Source organism: Bubalus bubalis, chromosome 21 (assembly GCF_019923935.1).
Source record: "Bubalus bubalis isolate 160015118507 breed Murrah chromosome 21, NDDB_SH_1, whole genome shotgun sequence".
NCBI classification, from domain to species: Eukaryota; Metazoa; Chordata; class Mammalia; order Artiodactyla; family Bovidae; genus Bubalus; species Bubalus bubalis.
The window spans coordinates 55,813,244-55,833,295 of record NC_059177.1 but is presented as its reverse complement, the minus strand read 5'-3'; the positions used below and the strand labels follow the sequence as shown (position 1 = coordinate 55,833,295).

Here is a 20,052-nt window from a genome sequence, read left to right as displayed (position 1 = left end):
TCATGTCGGTGATGCCATTCAACCATCTCATCCTCTGTCGTTCCGTTCTCCTCCTGCCTTCAATTCTTTCCCAGCATCAGGGTCTTTTCCAATGAGTCAGTTCTTCCTATCAGGTGGTCAAAGTACTGGAGTTTCAGCTTCAGTATCAGTCTTTCCAGTGAATATTCAGGACTGATTTCCTTTAGGATGGACTGGATGGAACTCCTTGCTGTCCAAGGGACTCTCAAGAGTCTTCTCCAACACCACAGTTCAAAAGCATCAATTCTTTGGCACTCAGCTTTCTTTATGGTCCAACTCACATATACATGACTTCTGGAAAAAACCACAGCCTTAACTAGATGGACCTTTGTTGTAAAGTAACATCTCTGCTGCTTAATATGCTATCTAGGTTGGTCATAACTTTTATTCTAAGGAGCAAGTGTCTTTTAATTTCATAGCTGCATGGTTTTTATTAGTAAACCTTTATTAGCCCACAGGACAGAGGAGCCTGGTAGACTACAGTCCATGGGGTCGCAAAGAGTCAAACACGATTGAGAGACTTACCACACACAGAGATTCTAGTCAGTTTACATAGGTAGCTGGCAGCAAAGGCTAGAACTGACTTTCTAACCCCTAGAAGAGAACAGATGTTTACTGAGTGCCTAATATGTGCTGCATGGAACAACACACTGGTTCCAAATAGGAAAAAGGAGTACGTCAAGGCTGTATATTGTCACCCTGCTTATTTAACTTATATGCAGAGTACATCATGAGAAACGCTGGGCTGGAAGAAGCACAAGCTGGAATTAAGATTGCCAGGAGAAATATCAATAACCTCAGATATGCAGATGACATCACCCTTATGGCAGAAAGTGAAGAGGAACTCAAAAGCCTCTTGATGAACGTGAAAGAGGCGAGTGAAAAAGTTGGCTTAAAGCTCAACATTCAGAAAACTAAGATCATAGCATCCGGTCCCATCACTTCATGGGAAATAGACGGGGAAACAGTGGAAACAGTGGCTGATTATTTTTGGGGGCTCCAAAATCACTGCAGATGGTGACTGCAGCCATGAAATTAAAAAACGCATACTCCTTGGAAGGAAAGTTATGTCCAACCTAGATAGCATATTCAAAAGCACAGACATTACTTTGCCAACAAAGATCCATCTAGTCAAGGCTATGGTTTTTCCAGTGGTCATGTATGGATGTGAGAGTTGGACTGTGAAGATAGCTGAGCGCCGAAGAATTGGTGCTTTTGAACTGTGGTGTTGGAGAAGACTCTCTTGAGAGTCCCTTGGACTGCAAGGAGGTCCAACCAGTCCATCCTAAAGGAGATTAGTCCTGGGTGTTCATTGGAAGGACTGATGCTAAAGCTGAAACTCCAATACTTTGGCCACCTCATGCAAAGAGTTGACTCATTGGAAAAGACCTGATGTTGGGAGGGATTGGGGCAGGAGGAGAAGGGGACGACAGAAGATGAGACGGCTGGATGACATCACCGACTCGATGGACATGAGTGTGAGTGAACTCCACGAGTTGGTGATGGACATGGAGGCCTGGTGTGCTGCGATTGATGGGGTCGCAAAGAGTCAGACACGACTGAGCAACTGAACTGAACTGAATATGTGCTGAGAACTCAGCTAGGCACTCTTAGACCAGTGCTCACTGCTGTATACCAAGATACTTTCTGTAGAGGTTCAAACATGTAAGGCTTGTGTGCTTAGTCTCTCAGTCGATTCCGAGTCTTTGCAATCATGGACTGTAGGCTGTCGGGCTCCTCTGTCCGTGGAATTCCCTAGGCAAGAAGACTGGAGTGGGTAGCCATTCTTGTCTCCAGGGGATCTTCCTGACCCAGGGATTAAACCTGGGTCTCCTTCATTGCATGGGGATTCTTTACCATCTCAGCATCAAAGAAGCCCTATTTAAAGCTTACATTCTCTGTAAAGAAATTTTTGTATTAGGACAAGGCAGTGACCACATCATTAACAAGCATATTAAAATTAGCAGACAGAGGTGTGGAAAAAAAATTTTAAGTAGAAATGAATTTGGAATTCCAAACAATTTACCCTTCCTTCCTCACTATGAAAATTCACATGTGGTTTACTGTTAAAAAGATTAAAACTACTGAAAGACATCTCTACCCAAATTTTATGACCCAAGAGGTCTAAGAAAAACGAGCCTTATTACTGTTGGAAAAAGTATTTCTTTTTGTCACATTACACTAAGAACGAGCTCTGTCACGGGATTAGAGTACAGTCACCTGAGGACAAAAGTCTAGGCAGAAAAAGAACTGATACTGGAATCAGATAATGATCCCTGAGGAAAATGACATCTAGCTGTTTTCAACGGTACCCTTCATCTAAGAATCTCAAAACAAGTGTTATTTACATTACCAAGAATCAAAATGGTGGCATCACAGCCCAATAAAGAAACAAATCAGTGACCTAGAGGGAACTCACTACTGATGTTCTGAAACTCAGCACTCTACTCTAAAAGCAAATTCTAGTTTTATGTAATCGTACTATGGATGAGATGGTTGGATGGCATTACTGACTCAATGGACATGAGTTTGAGCAAACTCAGGGAGATAGTGAAGGACAGGAAGCCTGGTGCACTAGTCTATGGGTTGCAAAGAGTTGGACACAACTTAGTGAATGAACAACAACAATAACTATGATATCATAAGAAATATATATTTGGTCTTTACCTCCAGTTCCTGACACACAGCTCCTAAAACCCTTTAAATTTCCTGAGTTAGAGCAGTGTCTTTTGTTATTCAAAACAAGCCCCTTTCAACCATACCTGAGTTTATGCTAACAAGTTGACTCTTGGGGGGTGGGGGTGGGGGGCCCTAGATAGATCTGGATGGGAGGTGGTTGCGAGAGGAACTATCCCTGTGATGAGAGGTTTGCAACTTTCAGGTTCTGCCCCCAATCTGGGGAAGGGAGACAGACTGGACAGAGTTAGCCACCCATGTCAGTGATTCAACCAGTCATTCCCAGGGTGATGGAAACTCCACAAACTCCCTCAACAAAGGGGTTCCAGGAGCTTCCGGATGGGTGAGCACAAGGAACCAGAGGGCGGTGCACCTGCAGAGGGCAGGGAGGTGCCCCACACCCACCCATGCATCTCTTATAGTTAGCTGTTTCTGAGCTATATCCTTCTTGACAAATCTGTAAATGTAAGCAATGTGTTTTTTTCTGAGTTTTGTGAGTCAACCCAGTGAATTACTGAACCTGAGAAGGGGGTCATGGGAACCACAGAAATTGTAGCAAAGTCAGAGAGGGTAACAGGTGACCCAGGACTTACAACTGGTGTCTACCCTGGGGGTCTTATGAAACTGAACTTATAGATCTGACACTAGTTCCAGGGAGATAGTGTAAGAATTGAACTGAATTGTTGGACACTCAGTTGGTATGGAAATAGACAACTGTGGTGTGGAAAAACCCACACAAAAGTAGTTAACTCCTGGTCTGCATTTGTAAAGCTCAAAGATACAAATGGGTTTGTTGATACAGACTCCCAGCTTACCTTGCTGCATACATATAAATAATAAATCCTCCAATTTAAGCAATGTTGTCAGAATAGTTGCTACTACTAATAATTAGCATTAATTTTATGCCATCTATGTGCTTTGCACCAGGCTTTAAACTTAGAATAAATTATTTCCAGTATATATACAATTCTGAAAGGTAAACACTGCCAATAGCAGATGAGAAAATTAAATCTCATCATTAAACTTCCCACTTTACATAGCAAGTGAACTTATAGATCTAGACGGGGCGAAAGTGAACTAGACAGGGGCGAAATTTAGTTTTAACAGACAAATCCCTGCCTTCTTCTACAGACAAATCCCTGCCTTCTTCTACACTATAGCAGTCTTTACTTTTTACATGGAGTGTAACATTATAAACTCTCTAACAATCCTTGAGGATAACACGTCCAAAATTATGCCCATGAAAGGCTAGTCTTAAGGGATGCTCTGTGGAAAAAATAATTATAAAGTAAAAATGAAATTTCATGTACAGATCTAGTACTCTACTTCTGTACTTTACATACTTAAGGAAACTGCTTTTAATCTGTACTCTCTGGCTGGTTGGCAGACATTTCATTTTATTTCTTCCCCAATTATTAAGGAACTAAGTCAACAAGACTTTCATTACTTTCTCATCATTGCCAACATTAGCACTAAGGAGAGAGAACATCTGAAGTTAGAAAACCGTAGGAGCTGTGAGGGATGAGAAAATTCACATAGTCCTCTAGCAGGGGTTCCTCTCACTATCTCCAGAAGACAAGCATCCAGCCTATATCTGAGTATCTCTAATGACAGAGACCTCACAATTCACCTGCTCCACTGTTGGACAGATCCTATGTGTGAAAGGTCTTCCCCAGGGTGGGATAAAATTCACATCCACTGATGTAGTCTCCACCTGCTGTCGCCCTCTGCTGTAATACAAATGAGAAGCCTGCTCCTGTTGCTTAAAGCTCTTCCAAATACATCTAGGTAGTTGAGTTTCCAAGTATTAGCTTCCATAGCAAAATAGCACCTGATTCTGCTACTCTTCTTCACTAGATAAAGATGGCTAGAGCTCTCAGTATTCTGGTCACTTTAATCTGGACAATTTAGATTAACATTGTCCCACCAAAGTATAAAGTCCCTAAGTGGACACAATACCCAAGACATAATCTGACAGTACAAGAACAAAGGGACTAGTGCTTCTTTTAATCTAACACTGTACATCTATCAACGTTCATCAACGTTAGCCGCTTTTCACAGCCACTTCACACAACTACTTCAGATCATGGTGGCTGTCAAATGGAAAACAAACTATGTGGGGTCAGATCGTTTAACAGGAACACCCTAGGTCATTCACGTGCACGTCAAAGTTTGCAAAGTGCTTCGATCTGTTGCTCAGCTGCGAAGTACTTCCATAAGGCACCATAAGAACCCACGCTTCCCAACCCTTGCCATTCCTCATACACGCTTGTGTCTCAAGACCTTTGCACTTGCCATCTGCTATGCCTGGCATGCTCTTCTCATATTTCTGCATTTCTCCGTCACCTCTTTCAAGACTTTACTCAAATGTCACCTTCTCTTTAAGGCTGTCTGTGAGCACTAAATATATTCCTCCCCTCAGTGAGCGCTATTCCCCTTTCCCACTTTTACTTTTCTCATCAGAACTGGTCACCATAGGTTAAAAACTGCATTTTTACTTATTTTGTTTATTCTATCTCCCCATATATTATACAACATAAGCTCTATAAAAGCAGAGACTTTTGTCAGTTTTCTTCCCCAGTGCCTAGGATACAGCAAGCACTCAATAAATATTTTAAATACATGAAATAAACAAATGAGGTCTCTCTTCAAAACTACCAAAAGATCTTGTAAAATGCTTCCTTATCACACAAACTGAAGTTTTCTCAGCATTACATTACACAGATCTGCTTTTTAAAATATAATGAGAACATACTATGCAATTAGGCACTGTAAATACTCATGTTCCACCATAGTTAAGCATGGGGATTTAAAAGCTGATTCAGGACTGGGCTGTACCATCAAAAAGTTTGTAGAAATAAAAACTGAGTCTCTGAGTGAAAATAAAACAGAGATGCCTACAGCTTTCCACGATGCAGTAACAATCCTTTATATTGATAAAAACAGTCTTCCACACAAATTTTTTCACTTGATCGTCAACAATCCCATAAGTTTTGTGTAAAACAAATAACAATAACACATTTTAAAGATAAGAAAATGAACATGCTTTAACTCTCAAAATATGGCCATAAAAATGTCAAAACTAGGACTGAAGTGTCTAAATTTTTAGTTCAAAACTCTATAATATCACATCTCTTCTTGCAAATGATACTGAACCAGACTATAAAATCATACAGCCATATATTATGCTGGACAGTAAGCTTTCTCAAACCACCCAGTGCCTCTGCAAAATGGAGGCAAACAAAAAACTCAATTCATCAAAGTCATGATCTCAACTTGAGTTACAAGAATTCAAACTGCTTCTTCCTGTTACTTATTAGACTAACCCAGAGTCCAGTGACATTCACCAAGATATAAGAAATGAGCTTGTTATATTACACATCAAGAAAGTTTTACTAGGACTTCCCTGGTGGTCCAGTGATTAAGACTCTGCACTTCCAATGCTGGGGGCATGGGCTCAATCCCTGGTTGGGGAGCTAAGATTCCATATACCGTGTGGTGTGGCCCAAAAAAATAAAGGAGAGAAACTTACTGAGTTATGATGACTGCTACAAATAAAGGAAGAACAGGAGTAAGGAAGATGGAGTAAATGAATGAATGAGAACTGAGTTCCACTGAGGAAAGAGGCAGTGTTATGATGTCATACTGCTCTAAGTGATGTAATTTTGCAATAGAAGAAAAAAAGACATACCTCCTCAAAATCCAAGCACAACAGCTTTCCTTCCTTTGCATAGATGAGGATGAACAGTTGTAATCCAGAATGTTCCCAAATTTTATTTTTTTAAAAGACAGAGAAATAGAAAATCCATGTGAAAAGACATCCAATCTGGGAAGATGGAGACTGTCTTCTAAGTCTTATGATCAATAGCAGCTGTTCGCCAACTGTCAGAATCTGAAGAAAGTGCTAACTGTTGGTGTGTCTTCTCAAGAGAGTAATACCTGCTGGGACAGAGGAGCAAGAAGAGAAAGAAATACTACTGAATGCAAGTGTCTGGCTAGCAAACAATTACCAGTTGTTAGTCTGCAAAATTTTTCAAGTTGATAAAATGTATATCAGAAGATCACATGAAGGTAAATACAAGTGACCTAGCCTGTCCAGGCTGGGGTTATCAATAACAGCATCAATCCAGCTCTCTGATTAATAATAAATAAGCAGTAAAGAAAATACAAAAATCTGTTTCATGTTTTCTATCTCAAGATGATGGTCATATCATACAACTAAACATAGGCAAATAATATTAGTCTGCCAAAGACACCAAAGCACTCTAGTAGTTATAAATACTGTAGAACTACTAATGCAGATGTCTATGTCAGCAGGAAATATAGAATAATCATGTAAAAAATACATATTTAGGTCTGGCAGGAAAGCAAAGTTGATGTGGAAGTGAAGAAATATTTCTAAAGTGTTAAAAAAAAAACGACTGCCAACCTGGAATTCTATACCCAGAGAAAACACCCTCGATAAATCAAGGCACATTAAAGACTTCTTCAAACAGACAAAAATCCATGAAGGGATCCATCACCAGCAAATCTGAACTACAAGAAATGTTAAAAGAAGTCCTTCTTTCAGAAGGAAAACATACCAGGTAGAAATCCAAAACTACACAGAAAAAAGAAGAGCACTGGAAATGGTAAATAGAATACACATACAGTACTGGACAAAGGCTTTTATTATAATCAGATAGCCGATTCACTCACTTATTAAAATATAGAAAAAATACTAACAAGATACATATAACACACATATCTCCCAAAATAAAGAACGTTGATTAACAGAACTCATTTCCCATCACACATTCCTTTAAACTAGAGAGTCAATATTATCTTTTTTACAAAAAGAAGTCTCAAGGTACAAGCTAGCAATGGCACCCCACTCCAGTCCTCTTGCTTGGCAAATCCCATGGACGGAGGAGCCTGGTAGGCTGCAGTCCATGGGGTCGCTAGGAGTCGGACATGACTGAGCGACTTCACTTTCACTTTTCACTTTCATGCACTGGAGAAGGAAATGGCAACCCACTCCAGTGTTCTTGCCTGGAGAATCCCAGGGACAGGGGAGCCTGGTAGGCTGCAGTCCATGGGGTCGCTAGGAGTCGGACATGACTGAGCGACTTCACTTTCACTTTTCACTTTCATGCATTGGAGAAGGAAATGGCAACCCACCCCAGTGTTCTTGCCTGGAGAATCCCAGGGACAGGGGAGCCTGATGGGCTGCCGTCTATGGGGTCTCACAGAGTCAGACACGACTGAAGCAACTTAGCAGCAGCAGCAGTGAGTCTTTTAAGGATGTGAAATTAAAATATTCTTGTTTCTAGTCCAGTGTTCTATACACAAACTCTTTTAAAGTGCCTGCCTAAAAAGAATTTCCTGGACTAAATTATGATGGCAGTTAATACATAATTTATCTATTTCCCATCATCTCCAGGGAACCCCAAAGTCACTTAGACACTACAAAGAAAGCAAAGAATGTTTCTCACTTTCAATAAGTCTGAAAAACAACATTAGCTTTTAAATAAATTGGTCAGGTTACTCCAAACTTTCTAGAGGAAGAAAACATTTGCCAACTCTTCTTGAGGAAAATTAATTTGTCAACGCGGTAAGGACAAAACAAAGCTTCAAGGTTGGGTGCTGGAATAGGGAAAAAAAACACACTAATATTTAATGCCACTCTATCACAGTCCAAACCTCAGAGGGAATGTGGTTAGTAAGAATAAAACCTCTGTAAAATTATTGATGCCAAATAGATTACAGAATGGGAATCCTGCCTACTATCCCTCTAAATACAAAATGTTAAACACAATTCATACATTCAGAGATTCCTCAAGACTACAGGCAGATCTTATAATAAAACTTCACAGTGAGTGAATCTCACTCTCTGAAAGACTAAATGGTACACAACATAATTCAGGAAATTCCTCTTAACAGAATTCGAAGGGAAAGCTACTACTGTCACCCTATCAGGACCGACTGTGTGTACTGTGCAAAGACAACAGAATAATTAAGGGATTTCAGTATTCAATGATGAATATCATGCCAAGAGAAAAGTATCATTCTTTCAGCACTTTACCACAAGTAAGCCATCAGGTAACCTGCCTCTTATTATAAAAGTAAAGTTTATCAAAAGAAATATATTGGTTATAAATCTAAGAGATTTTAAAACATATGTTCAAACAAAAACTTATACATGAATGTTCACGGCAGCATGATTCATAATAGTCAAGAAGTGAAAACAACACCAATGTCCATCACTGACGAATGATTCAACAAGATGTGGTATATTCATTCAATGAATTATTACTCAGCTACAAGAAAGACAGAAATACTGAAACATGCTACAACATGGATCAACCTTAAAAACATTAAGTAAATGAAGCCAGAAACAAAAGGCCATATATTATATGATTTCATTTAAATGAAATGTACAGAATAGGCAAATCCACAGGGACATAAATCAGACCAGTGATTGCAGGAGGATGAGGAAAGGAACTGCTAATGGACACGAGCTTTCATTCTGCAGTGATGGAAATGCTCTGGAACTGGACAGCAGGGGTGCCAGCGGCGCACAACTCTGTGAACGCGCTACACGTCTCTGAGCCACACATTGTAAGTGGTGAAAACGATGAATTTTAGGTTGTGTGAATTTTACTCAATAGAAAAAAAGAAGTATATTCCTAATTGTTAGTTATTTAGTACCTATACCACCTTACCTGCCTCCTGAGAAATCTGTATGCGGGTCAAGAAGCAACAGTTAGAACTGACCATGGAACAACAGACTGGTTCCAAACTGGGAAACGAGTACATCAAAGCTGTATATTCTCACCCTGATTATTTAACTTATATGCAGAGTACATCATGTGAAATGCCAGGCTGGATGAAGCACAAGGTGGAATCAAGTTTGCTCAGAGAAATATCAATAACCTCAGATACACAGATGACACCACCCTTATGGCAGAAAGTGAAGAAGAACTAAAGAGCCTCTTGATGAAAGTGAAAGACAAGAATGAAAACGTTGGCTTAAAACTCAACATTCAGAAAAAAAAGATCATGGCATCTGGTCCCATCACTTCATGGCAAATAGATGGGAAAACTATGGAAACAGTGAGAGACTTTATTTTCTTGGGTTCCAAAATCACTGCAGATGGTGACTGCAGCCATGAAATTAAAAGATGCTTGTTCCTTGGAAGAAAAGCTATGACCAACCTAGAGAGCATATTAAAAAGCAGAGATATTACTTTGCCAACAAAGGTCTGTATAGTCAAAGCTATGGTTTTTCCAGAAGTCATGTATGGATGTGAGAGTTGGACTTTAAAGCATGCTGAGCACCGAAGAACTGATGCTTTTCAACTGTGGTGCTGGAGAAGACTCTTGAGAGTCCCTTGGACTGCAAGGAGATCAAACCAGTCAATCCTAAAGGAGAAAAGTCCTGAATATTCATTGGAAGGACTAATGCTGAAGCTGAAATTCCAATACTTTGGCAACCTGATGTGAAGAACTCATTGGAAAAGACCCTGTTGCTGGGAAAGACTGAAGGCGGGAGGAGAAAGGGGTGACAGAGGATGAGATGGTTGGGAGGCTGATGCTCGGGACGAGCGTTTGAGCAAGCTCCGGGAGTTGCTGATGGACAGGGGAGGCCTGGCAGGCTGCAGTCCATGGAGTCACAAAGAGTCGGACACAACTGAGCAACTAAACTGAACTGAGCTCCCACTACTTAACAAAATGCTGTGTTCATAAAAATCTCTCAAAACTACTGTTTAAAAATTCAATATACCGACATTCTAGAAAAGAACAGAGACAGTGAACAGATGAGTGACTGTCAGGGTCTGGTGGGGCGGGAACTCAAATAGGCGAGGCTCAAGTTTTTTAGAGCAGTGAAACTACTCTATATGACAGTGTAATGGTGAATAAAAGATATCAAACATTTGTCAAAACCCATAAAACTTGTTTTTTTAATTAAAAAAACACTTAATGGCTTTCCATTCCTTTTATAGTGAAATTCAAATATTTTTCCATGGCCAATGGAACATGATTAACCCTTTCTGTGTTCTCTCTCCTCCTGGTTTGCCATGGCCTCTTTTTTTTTTTTTTAATTAATCAATTTATTTTAATTGGAGGCTGATTACTTTACAATATTGTAGTGGTTTTTGCCATACATTGACATGAATCAGCCATGGGTGAACATGTGTCCCCCATCCTGAACCCCCCTCCCTCCTCCCTCCCCTTAAACCCCTAGAACTTTAAGGTAGTGTAAATTCATGTTGAGGTTAAGGACAAATAGTTACACACAGAAATATTTAAAGATATGTGTATATACACAGCTTAATATACACACTCATCTCCTTGCTCTCTCACTCAGAGTGCGGAGAAGCCACAGCACTCTGACAGCAACCAGCATACCCAGCACCCAGACCCTGGTTTCTAATACCATTTCCCCACAATGAACTACAGTGCCTTGGAAGAATGACCATACAGCTGAGGCATTCCATAAAAGATGAACCTGAAGCATTTTATGTTGCCAGAAAGAAAGTATTCACACACACGCATAGCCAAGGGAGTATGCCATAGGAAAGGGATACAGAAAGCCAACTGAAAGAGCTACAAATGGTCCGAGCTGAACAATTTGAGCAATGAAATTTATGTAGGTACTCCACTTCAAAGGAGGTAGAGCATAACTCATCACTCACTAAGTGTGGGCTACACCTAGTGACCCTCTTCCAGAGCATAATACAGAAAGTGAGGAAAAAAAGGGTAGCTTTACGGCAGAGAAAACAGACACTAGCACCAGTTAAGTGATCGAGGTTAACATCATCACAGATAGAGTCACATCAGTAGTATGTACTCTTGAAGTGCAATGAGAGGGGCGCTTTACCTCTGTGGTCTTCCTTCCAAAATCATATTACATTAATCTACTATTAGAAAAACATCAGAGAGATGTCTGGTTGAAGGATATTCTATGAAAATACCTGATCAGTTATCTTCAAAATTGCCAAGGCCATTAAAAACAAGGGAAGTCTGACATACTGCCTCGATCAAGAGGGGCCAAGGAGACATGACTATTGAACGTAATGCGCCATCCTGAATGGGATCCTGGAAAACAAAAAACGACATGAAGGAAAACGCTGCGGAACTCCGAATAAAGTATAGACTTAGTAACAATGTACCCATACTGATTCATTAATAGTGGCAAACGTAACACACTAATCCAAGATGTTAATAATAGGGGAAGCTGGGTGTGGGACAGTAACTCTCTACCATCTTCCCAATAATTCACTAAATCTAACACTCTTCTAAATAAAATGTTGACTTTTAAAGTTTTTATTTTTAGAAAGTTGTAAACATTTTATATGCTCTTGGCTCTCAAGAAGCTTACTGTCTCATTGTGAGGTAAGATATATGCTCATGAAAGAAGTATAAAATATAAAAATATTGAGAAATACAGATAAAAGTATCAATATTTAGGAATGTAGCTCCAGAATTATAAGGGAAGACTTCATCAAGGAGGTAAAACCTGAGTTTGCACCTTAAAACAGACTTCAGGGTCCCAAAGCAAAAAAGAACAATGACCAGGGCACTTATAAGAACCAGAAGGGTGAATAAGGAAAAACTAAAAGAAATGAAGGGCTTCCCAAGTGGCTCAGTGGTAAAGAATTCACCTGCTAACGCAGGAGACACAGATTCGATTCCCTGGAGAAGGAAATGGCAACCCACCCAAGTACTCTTGCCTGGAAAATCCCATGGACAGAGGAGCCTGGCAGGCTACAGTCCATGGGGTCGCAGAGTCAGACATGACCTAGCAACTACACAACACAAAAAGAAATGAGAGGATTTAGCCCTAAGGTCACGTGGCAGAACTAATAGGGTTACATCATATGCCCATTTAACTTACAAGCTGACCTCTGGGAAAATGTGACCAACACTCAAGGACACAGGGAGTGACAGCGGCTCTGCAGAGCCACAACAGGAAATGCCAGTTTGGAAAGACAGGAAGCAGGTGGCCAAGTTCTTCTCTGCAACTTTTCAAAGGACAGTGTGCATGCGAGCCCAATGAAGCCAAAATTTAGATTCAAATCCTACAAACATTTATTGACCACTTACATCTCATTTAATATGCACAACGTACCTGTAAACATTTCTTAATGTCTTGCATTTATCCATTTAACAGGCTTGAATGTATACATTAAAAGGCACGATGCATAAATACAATAAAATTAATCCCGCAGCAAAGCAGGAACACATTAAAATTCACTGTCTGATAAGGATGTGATAGTTCTTAAAAGGCAAAAAATTTTCTGAAGGCCTACATATAGACGTAATAATTTTTTTTTCCTCTTGTTCCTTCCTTCAGTCAAGCTTAATGGCTCCCAGTCTGAAAAAGGCTTAAGAATTAAACACAATTATATATGCACACTATGCTTTTGAAATAATTTAAGGGATTTTCAAGTATAGTCTTCATCTTATGTAATGTTTGTCTCAAGCACTGACTTCAGAACCAAATCCTGGAGACGAGGTGCAGCCCCCACTGCAGGCTTCCTCCGTGGGCACGGGAAGGCAGCCTCAGGGAAAGGAGGCGGAGAGGCTGAGTCCCACCACAACGTGAAGGGTATTCTGACAACAATCAGAGCAGTCGAAAAACGGCCTGGGCTACCTCACAGGAATGAATTTTCAGTAATCAGAGGAGTTCAAACAGAGGCTGAAAAATCACTGAGAATATCTAAGAAGAGAGCAACTGGGTAAGAAGCTAAGATCTCTTCCAGGTCTTCAATTCTATAACGTGTAGACTGTAAAAACCTGTCAGGAGCCCAAACTAGTTGAGAAGGACAAAATGAAAAAAAGACATCAAGGCAAGAATGACACAGTACGTGAAGTCAATGCTGGGGACCACAGCCGTGCGTGCGTGCTCAGTCATGTCCAACTCTTTTCTGACCCCATGGATTGCAGCCTGCCAGGCTCCCCTGTCCATGGGATTTTTCCAGACAAGAATACTGGAGTGGGTTGCCATTTCCTGCTCCAGGCGATATTCATGACCCAGGGATCGAACCTGTATCTCTTGAGTCTCCTGCATTAGCAGGTGGATTCTTTACCGCTGGGCCAAAAAGCCAGAAGCTCACTTCTACCTGCAAGTGTTTGTCCTTGCTATTTCATCTGCCAAGGAAGCTCTTCCATCTCAATGACAGGCCACAGCTCAAATATCCTCTCAATGATGCCTCCCCCACCAACACCGCCAGGCACTGGCTTATCAGATCGACTTGTTTTATTTTCTTCATGGTTCACACTATTTAGGAGTCAGCAAACTTTTTCTATAAAATGCCAGGCCACAGACCGAATCCAGCTTGTCCCATGTTTTTATATGGCCTATGAACTAAGAATGGTTTTTACCTTTTCAAAAGGTGAAGGGAAAAAAAAATCAAAAAGTAGAATTCAATTATTTTGTGATACGGGAAAACTGAATGAAATTAAAAATTCCATGTCCAAAGTTTAATTAGAATGTGGACACACTTGTTTCTGTACTGTACTGTCTGTGACTGCTTTTGTACTTAAACAAGAGAGCTGAGTAGCCGCAACAGAGACTGAATGGCACGAAAAGCCTAAAATATTTCGTTTCTGGTCCTTTCAGAAAGTTTGCTAATCACTGATTTGTAGCATTACCTCTATTTGCTTATTTGCTATCCTCATTCTCACATCAGATCAGATCAGATCAGATCAGTCGCTCAGTCGTGTCCGACTCTTTGCGACCCCATGAAACGCAGCACGCCAGGCCTCCCTGTCCATCACCAACTCCCGGAGTTCACTCAGACTCACGTCCATCGAGTCAGTGATGCCATCCAGCCATCTCATCCTCTGTCGTCCCCTTCTCCTCTTGCCCCCAATCTCTCCCAGCATCAGAGTCTTTTCCAATGAGTCAACTCTTCGCATGAGGTGGCCAAAGGACTGGAGTTTCAGCTTTAGCATCATTCCTTCCAAAGAAATCCTAGGGCTGATCTCCTTCAGAATGGGCTGGTTGGATCTCCTTGCAGTCCAAGGGACTCTCAAGAGTCTTCTCCAACACCACAGTTCAAAAGCATCAATTCTCCGGCGCTCAGCCTTCTTCACAGTCCAACTCTCACATCCATACATAACCACAGGAAAAACCATAGCCTTGACTAGACGAACCTTTGTTGGCAAAGTAATGTCTCTGCTTTTGAATATGCTATCTAATTTCAATGAAGGCAGACCTTCCCCCACACTGTAGCCCAGTACCTACCTAGAAACAATCCTGCAACAAATTAAGCGCTTGATTAATTAAGCTATTCAAATAAATACCTGAATAATAAATTAACAAGTGCGTGTGTGTGTGTGTGTGTGTGTTCAGTCACTCAGTTGTAACCAACTCTTCCTGACCCCTTGGACTGTAGCTCACCAGGCTGTTCTGTCTATGGGATTCTCCAGGCAAGAATACTGGAGTGAGTTGCCATTTCCTCCTCCAGGGGATCTCCTCGACCCAGGGATCAAACTGTCTCCTGTGTCTCCAGCGATGCAGATGGATTCTTTACCGCTGAGCCAGGGCGGCTTCCCAATAAATTAATAAGCGATCCATAAATGGCACTCTGAAGAGTTCAAACTTAAGCCTTCAGCCATCACAGTCATGTACGGATGTGAGGGCTGGACCATAAAGAAGGCTGAGCACCAAAGAATTGACACTTTCAAACTGTGGTGTTGGATAAGACTCTTGAGAGTCCATTGAACAACAAGGAGATCAAACCAGTCCATCCTAAAGGAAATCAACCCTGAATATTCATTGGAAGAACTGATGCTGAAGCTGAAGCTCCAATACTCTGGCCACTTGACGCGAAGAGCCGACTCATTAGAAAAGACCCTGATGCTGGGAAAGATTGAAGGCAGGAGGAGAAGGGGACGACACAGGATGAGATGGTTGGGTGGCATCACTGATGGACAAGAGTTTGAGCAAGCTCCAGAAATTGGTGATGGACAGGGAAGCCTGGTGTACTGCAGGCCATGGGGTTACAAAGAGTTGGACATGACTGAGCATCAGAAGAGGGGAAATATTCTAGTAGAGATGAGAAAAGAATTTAAAGTAATGATAGTCATCAATTACTGCAGGTCATTGGGTTTCTTCACCAAATTGTACAGGGTTTTCTGTGTTCATACAAGATTTTCTCATCTACTGCAAGGTGTCAGAACACTGTCAGCTGACTATACTTCTGTTTACCTTCAGATGCAAATAATGCTGAGAAACCTCATTTCCTATACATAGTACAAATCACCCACACCATGCTAAATCTTAATAAGTGCTCATAATTTTAATAGATCTAGATCACATGCTAATGAATTTTTAATATCTGATTCCTCCCTATGCTGCTGATCAGCAATCTATTCTGCAAGCAGCTGAAAACTCCTCAGAAATGAAAAGGTTACCGCCCACAGACCAGAAGCAGCTTTTTAATCTTTCTATACTAGCCAGAGAGTGGGTGTGTGATTTCAAAAAAATACAAGCCAACTCTGTCGGTAGAGGACAAGGAATTGTCGCATTAAAATCCCACCTATAAGCATCATTTGTTACATGACACTAGTAAAACTACCACCTACTCATTATCGGAGCCGCACTCCTCTAATCTACAAGTGGGGGAAAAAAATATTATCTACCTCCTGGAGGAATCTTGTCCTTAACATTTCCATAAGGTTCTTTCCTTCCAGGGTTTGTAACAATTTCTATACACATGTACTTCAAAGACAAAGATCTGGTTTAAGTCAATAACTCCCAAATGTAAGATACATTTGATCAGAAGGCTTAAACAAATCAAAGTTTTGCTTTGTTTTAAAGCAGCTACCTGCTTTTTAATAATTTAGGAATTCAGACCTTTCACAGAGATGCTTGTGGTACAGGTACCTCTGATGAGTATGTCAGACTTATAGCAACCATTTTGGATTAGGACATGTGTGTGTTCATCTTCCCTTCCTCTATGACAAGTGAGGATGAAAAGGCAGCCTGCAAAAGCATTGGCTAAGATCTTCCAAGACTAATGTGTAAGCTGTCGCCAAACAAGAGGGAGGAAATTAACCAGTAGCTCAAGTGGGGTGCTTCAAGAAGCTGCTGCAGATTCACCTGGGGAGATGTTCACGATCAATGTTAGGGATGATCCACAAGAACCCCTGGACAAACACTACATGCACCTTTGCTTAAGCTGAAAAAGCTGCGGAGTCTGCAACTTACAAACGGATCTCTGGCCCTTCACGGAAGGGACAATTCACTGAGCCCCTTTTCCTTTCCTACAAGGGTTAATAAAAGACACCTTAGGGCCCAGCCAACCCAGACTCCCATCCTACAGCGCACCACCTATTATTCCCCACGTTCCCAGAACTGCCGGCTCCCTCCTCCCTCCAAACGACAAGTTCAAAAATCAAAACAAAAGGTGCTAAAAACTGGTTTCAGGTGGCAATGGCTGAGTCCTAGTGGCCAACTTCTGGGGACGCCAGGGCAACCGACGACGGTTCGTAGGACCCCCTGACAAACAGTCCCTCGGCCCTGGGCCCACATCCTCACGCTCCCCTCGGTCCCCGCGGCCCTGGAGGGGGTGCGGGGAAGGGGGCGAGACAAGAGGGCTGGGGAAGAAGAAACCTCCAGGGTCAAAATGACAGCGGAACGCGCCGGGAGAGGAGAGAGGCCCGGCAGGATGCTGGGGGTCGAGCCCTAGGCCCCGGGGCTTCCGGCCCCGCTCGGGGGCGACCGAGGGTCCGAGCCGCGCCAGGCCGCGAGCCGGAGGCCCCGGGCCGCGTCGGCGGCGCCGCCCGGCCACGCTCACCACCTCACCATTCTCCCCGCCCTGGGGCGGAGGGGCGGCGAGAGGGGGCCCCGGCCGCCTCCAGCGTCCGGGGCGGGAGCACTCACTTACCGGCGGGGAGGGGAGGAGCAGCCGGCGTCTCCTCCAGCGCCGTCGCTCGCGCTCAAGCGCCGGCTCCTGGCGCTGCGGCCGCCGCGCCCGATCCATCCCCCCCACCCCGACCTCCCCCCCTCCCAGCCCTCCCCCCGCGCCGCCTCAGCCGCCGCCGCCTCAGCCGCCGCCGCCTCAGCCACCGCCGCCTCAGCGGCCCCCTCAGCCGCCGCTATCGCCGCCAGAGTCCCAGCGCGGGAGCGCGAACCGGCGCTAGGAGGCGAGAGCGCGCGCGCGCGCGCCCCGCCGGCCGCCGCCACCCACAACCTCCGCCCCCGGCCGGCGGCGCACGCGCGGGATGGAGGCGGGCGCGCGCACGCCACAGGAGGGGGCGGGGACGGCCCCCGGAAGGCGTGGCCCCGCCCACCCACGCGGTCGCTGGGCAGCGGGCTCCTCGGCGGCAGGTGGCCAGCGGGCTGATCCAGGTGCGCTCTCCACCGCCACGGCTCCGGGAACCGAGTTCCTCCGACCTGGCCCGGCTTTCTGAGAGCGAAGGTTTGAGCGAATTTTTGGCAGTCGCTCCGGGTCCCTCACCTGTTAATGCCTACCTTCAGTCGAAGGCCTTCTCTCCTCCCCGGATCCAGCAGGGTTTCGGCCGCTGCTGGCAAAAGGGCATGTTAGTATTTCGCAGCCACCAACCTGTCCCTTCGTTATTCCATGTTCCTAACTCATTTATTCCTTCATCACTTACACATTGAGGCTCCTTACGGGTGCTGGGCCTCATATGAGTTACTGGAAGTCCTACGTGGGAACAGAGTCTTGACGTTAGAACTGGTGGAGAAGGCAAACGTTAAAGGGAGACTCACACAAAATTTAAATTCGTGCATAGTAAAAATGTCTTCTGAGAGGTACGTGGTGTTACGAGATCCTGTGTTAGGGGAAGGAAGGACGGAGATGGATTCAGCCAATGATTTCCAGGCTGGAATCTGAATGCTGACTTGGAAAGACTTAACTTTATCTCCAAGGGACCAGAGCTTGATGTGACAAACGGGGCACTGAATGTAGAGTGTGAGTTGGGACAGGGGAACTTTACAGTTGGAGCAAGGTAGACTGGTGGAAGAGAGGAGCCTTTTTTTAGAGAGTAAAGTGGACAGGACTTGATTGGATGAAGATTGAGGCCAAGGAGGTAACGAGGTTGACTCTTAGATTTGTATTTCTCAGGAAATGCATTTGTAGATTTCAGGAGCTCTGAAGTAGGCCCTTTAAAAAAGTAACTCGAAATGGATGATAAACGTGAAAGCTGTAACTCTTAAGTAAATTTTTAGGAAAAAACATTGAGAAAAATCTTCATGATTTTGAGATAGGCAAAAATTTCATAGAACACAAAAAGTGTGTACCATAAGAGAAATTATTCATAGGTTGTACTTAACCAAAATTTTAACTTTTGTTCTTTGAAAGATACCGTGAAGAAAATGAAAAGGCAAGCCATAGACGGGAAGAAGGTATTTGGAATACAATATATTTGACAAAGACTTGAATCCAGAATATATAAAGAACTCTTATAAATGAATAAGATTAACAACCTGAAAAAACTACAGGCAAGAGATTTTACTAAACACTTCACCAAAGAAGATATAAAAATGGCCAATAGCAACAAAGCAGTGCTCAGTATCTTTAGTCATCCAGGGATCTGCAAACTAAAACCACAATAAGATGGCTCTGCACTCTCATTACAGTAGCTGAAATGATAAAAACTGATGACCCAGCAACCACATTCCTTCACATCTCCTTAACTATACTTAAGCTCCAAATAAAGATAATAACAAAGTCATACTTCCACCTAATATGATACGACTCACCTGCATACAACCAAAACACCACAACACTTTCCACAAAAGAGGAAGCAAACTTTCTGAGTGATACTCCCTTTCTGCTTTTGACATCCTGTAACTTAATGCTGTGATATAAACTTAAGTAAATTATTACTGCATCTCCATTGTGTGTTGTTGCTGTTCAGTCGATAAGTCCTGTCTGACTGTTAAGTGATCCCATGGACTACAGCCCGCCAGGCTCCTCTGTCCATGGGATTTCCCAAGCAGGAATACTGAAGTGGATTGCCATGTCCTTCTCCAGGGGATCTTCCCTACCCAAGGATAGAACCTGCGCTCCTGCACTGGCAAGTGGATTCTTTGCCACTGAGCCACCAGATCATTACTATTCAAAATGTGTCCCTTGGACCAGCAACATCAGCATCACATAGGAGCTTGTTAAAAATGTAGGATCTCAGCTCTACTCCAGATCACCTTAGTCTAAGTCTTCATTTTAACGTAACTTCCAAGCAATTTGTATGCATATCACAGTTTGAAAGACACCGGGCTAGAAAATGCATGTAATTTGGAGAATTACCATAAACATGAATTGTAACAACTATTAAAAATTTACAATTGAAGTTGACTAATGAATATTAGCAGTAATATCAATGGGAAATGAATGCAGA

The 20,052-nt window shown here is 42.7% G+C and overlaps 2 protein-coding genes across 7 annotated transcripts in view; one reads left to right on the top strand and one right to left on the bottom strand.

Annotated features, from left to right (window-relative positions):
- Positions 1 to 17,709, bottom strand: part of TMCC1 (transmembrane and coiled-coil domain family 1) — a 159,034-nt gene extending 141,325 nt beyond the window's left edge. The window contains exons 1-3 of one of the 6 annotated variants that reach the window (XM_025272376.3): positions 17,577 to 17,704; positions 11,652 to 11,775; positions 6,386 to 6,636 (exon numbers count right to left, since the gene is read on the bottom strand). The gene's annotated coding sequence lies outside the window, so the exon portion shown is untranslated. Of the gene's footprint in view, positions 1 to 6,385; positions 6,637 to 11,651; positions 11,776 to 17,576 lie in introns of all 6 variants that reach the window. The other 5 variants (XM_025272374.3, XM_025272379.3, XM_025272378.3 and 2 more) reach the window with 5 other exon arrangements.
- On the top strand, positions 15,311 to 19,551 carry LOC112581216 (translation initiation factor IF-2). The gene is made up of 3 exons (XM_044933771.2): positions 15,311 to 15,320; positions 17,256 to 18,231; positions 19,014 to 19,551. The coding sequence occupies exons 1-3, from the start codon at positions 15,311 to 15,313 to the stop codon at positions 19,090 to 19,092; spliced, it is 1,065 nt and encodes a 354-aa protein (XP_044789706.2). The 3' UTR covers positions 19,093 to 19,551.
- The last annotated feature ends 501 nt before the right edge of the window (positions 19,552 to 20,052 follow it).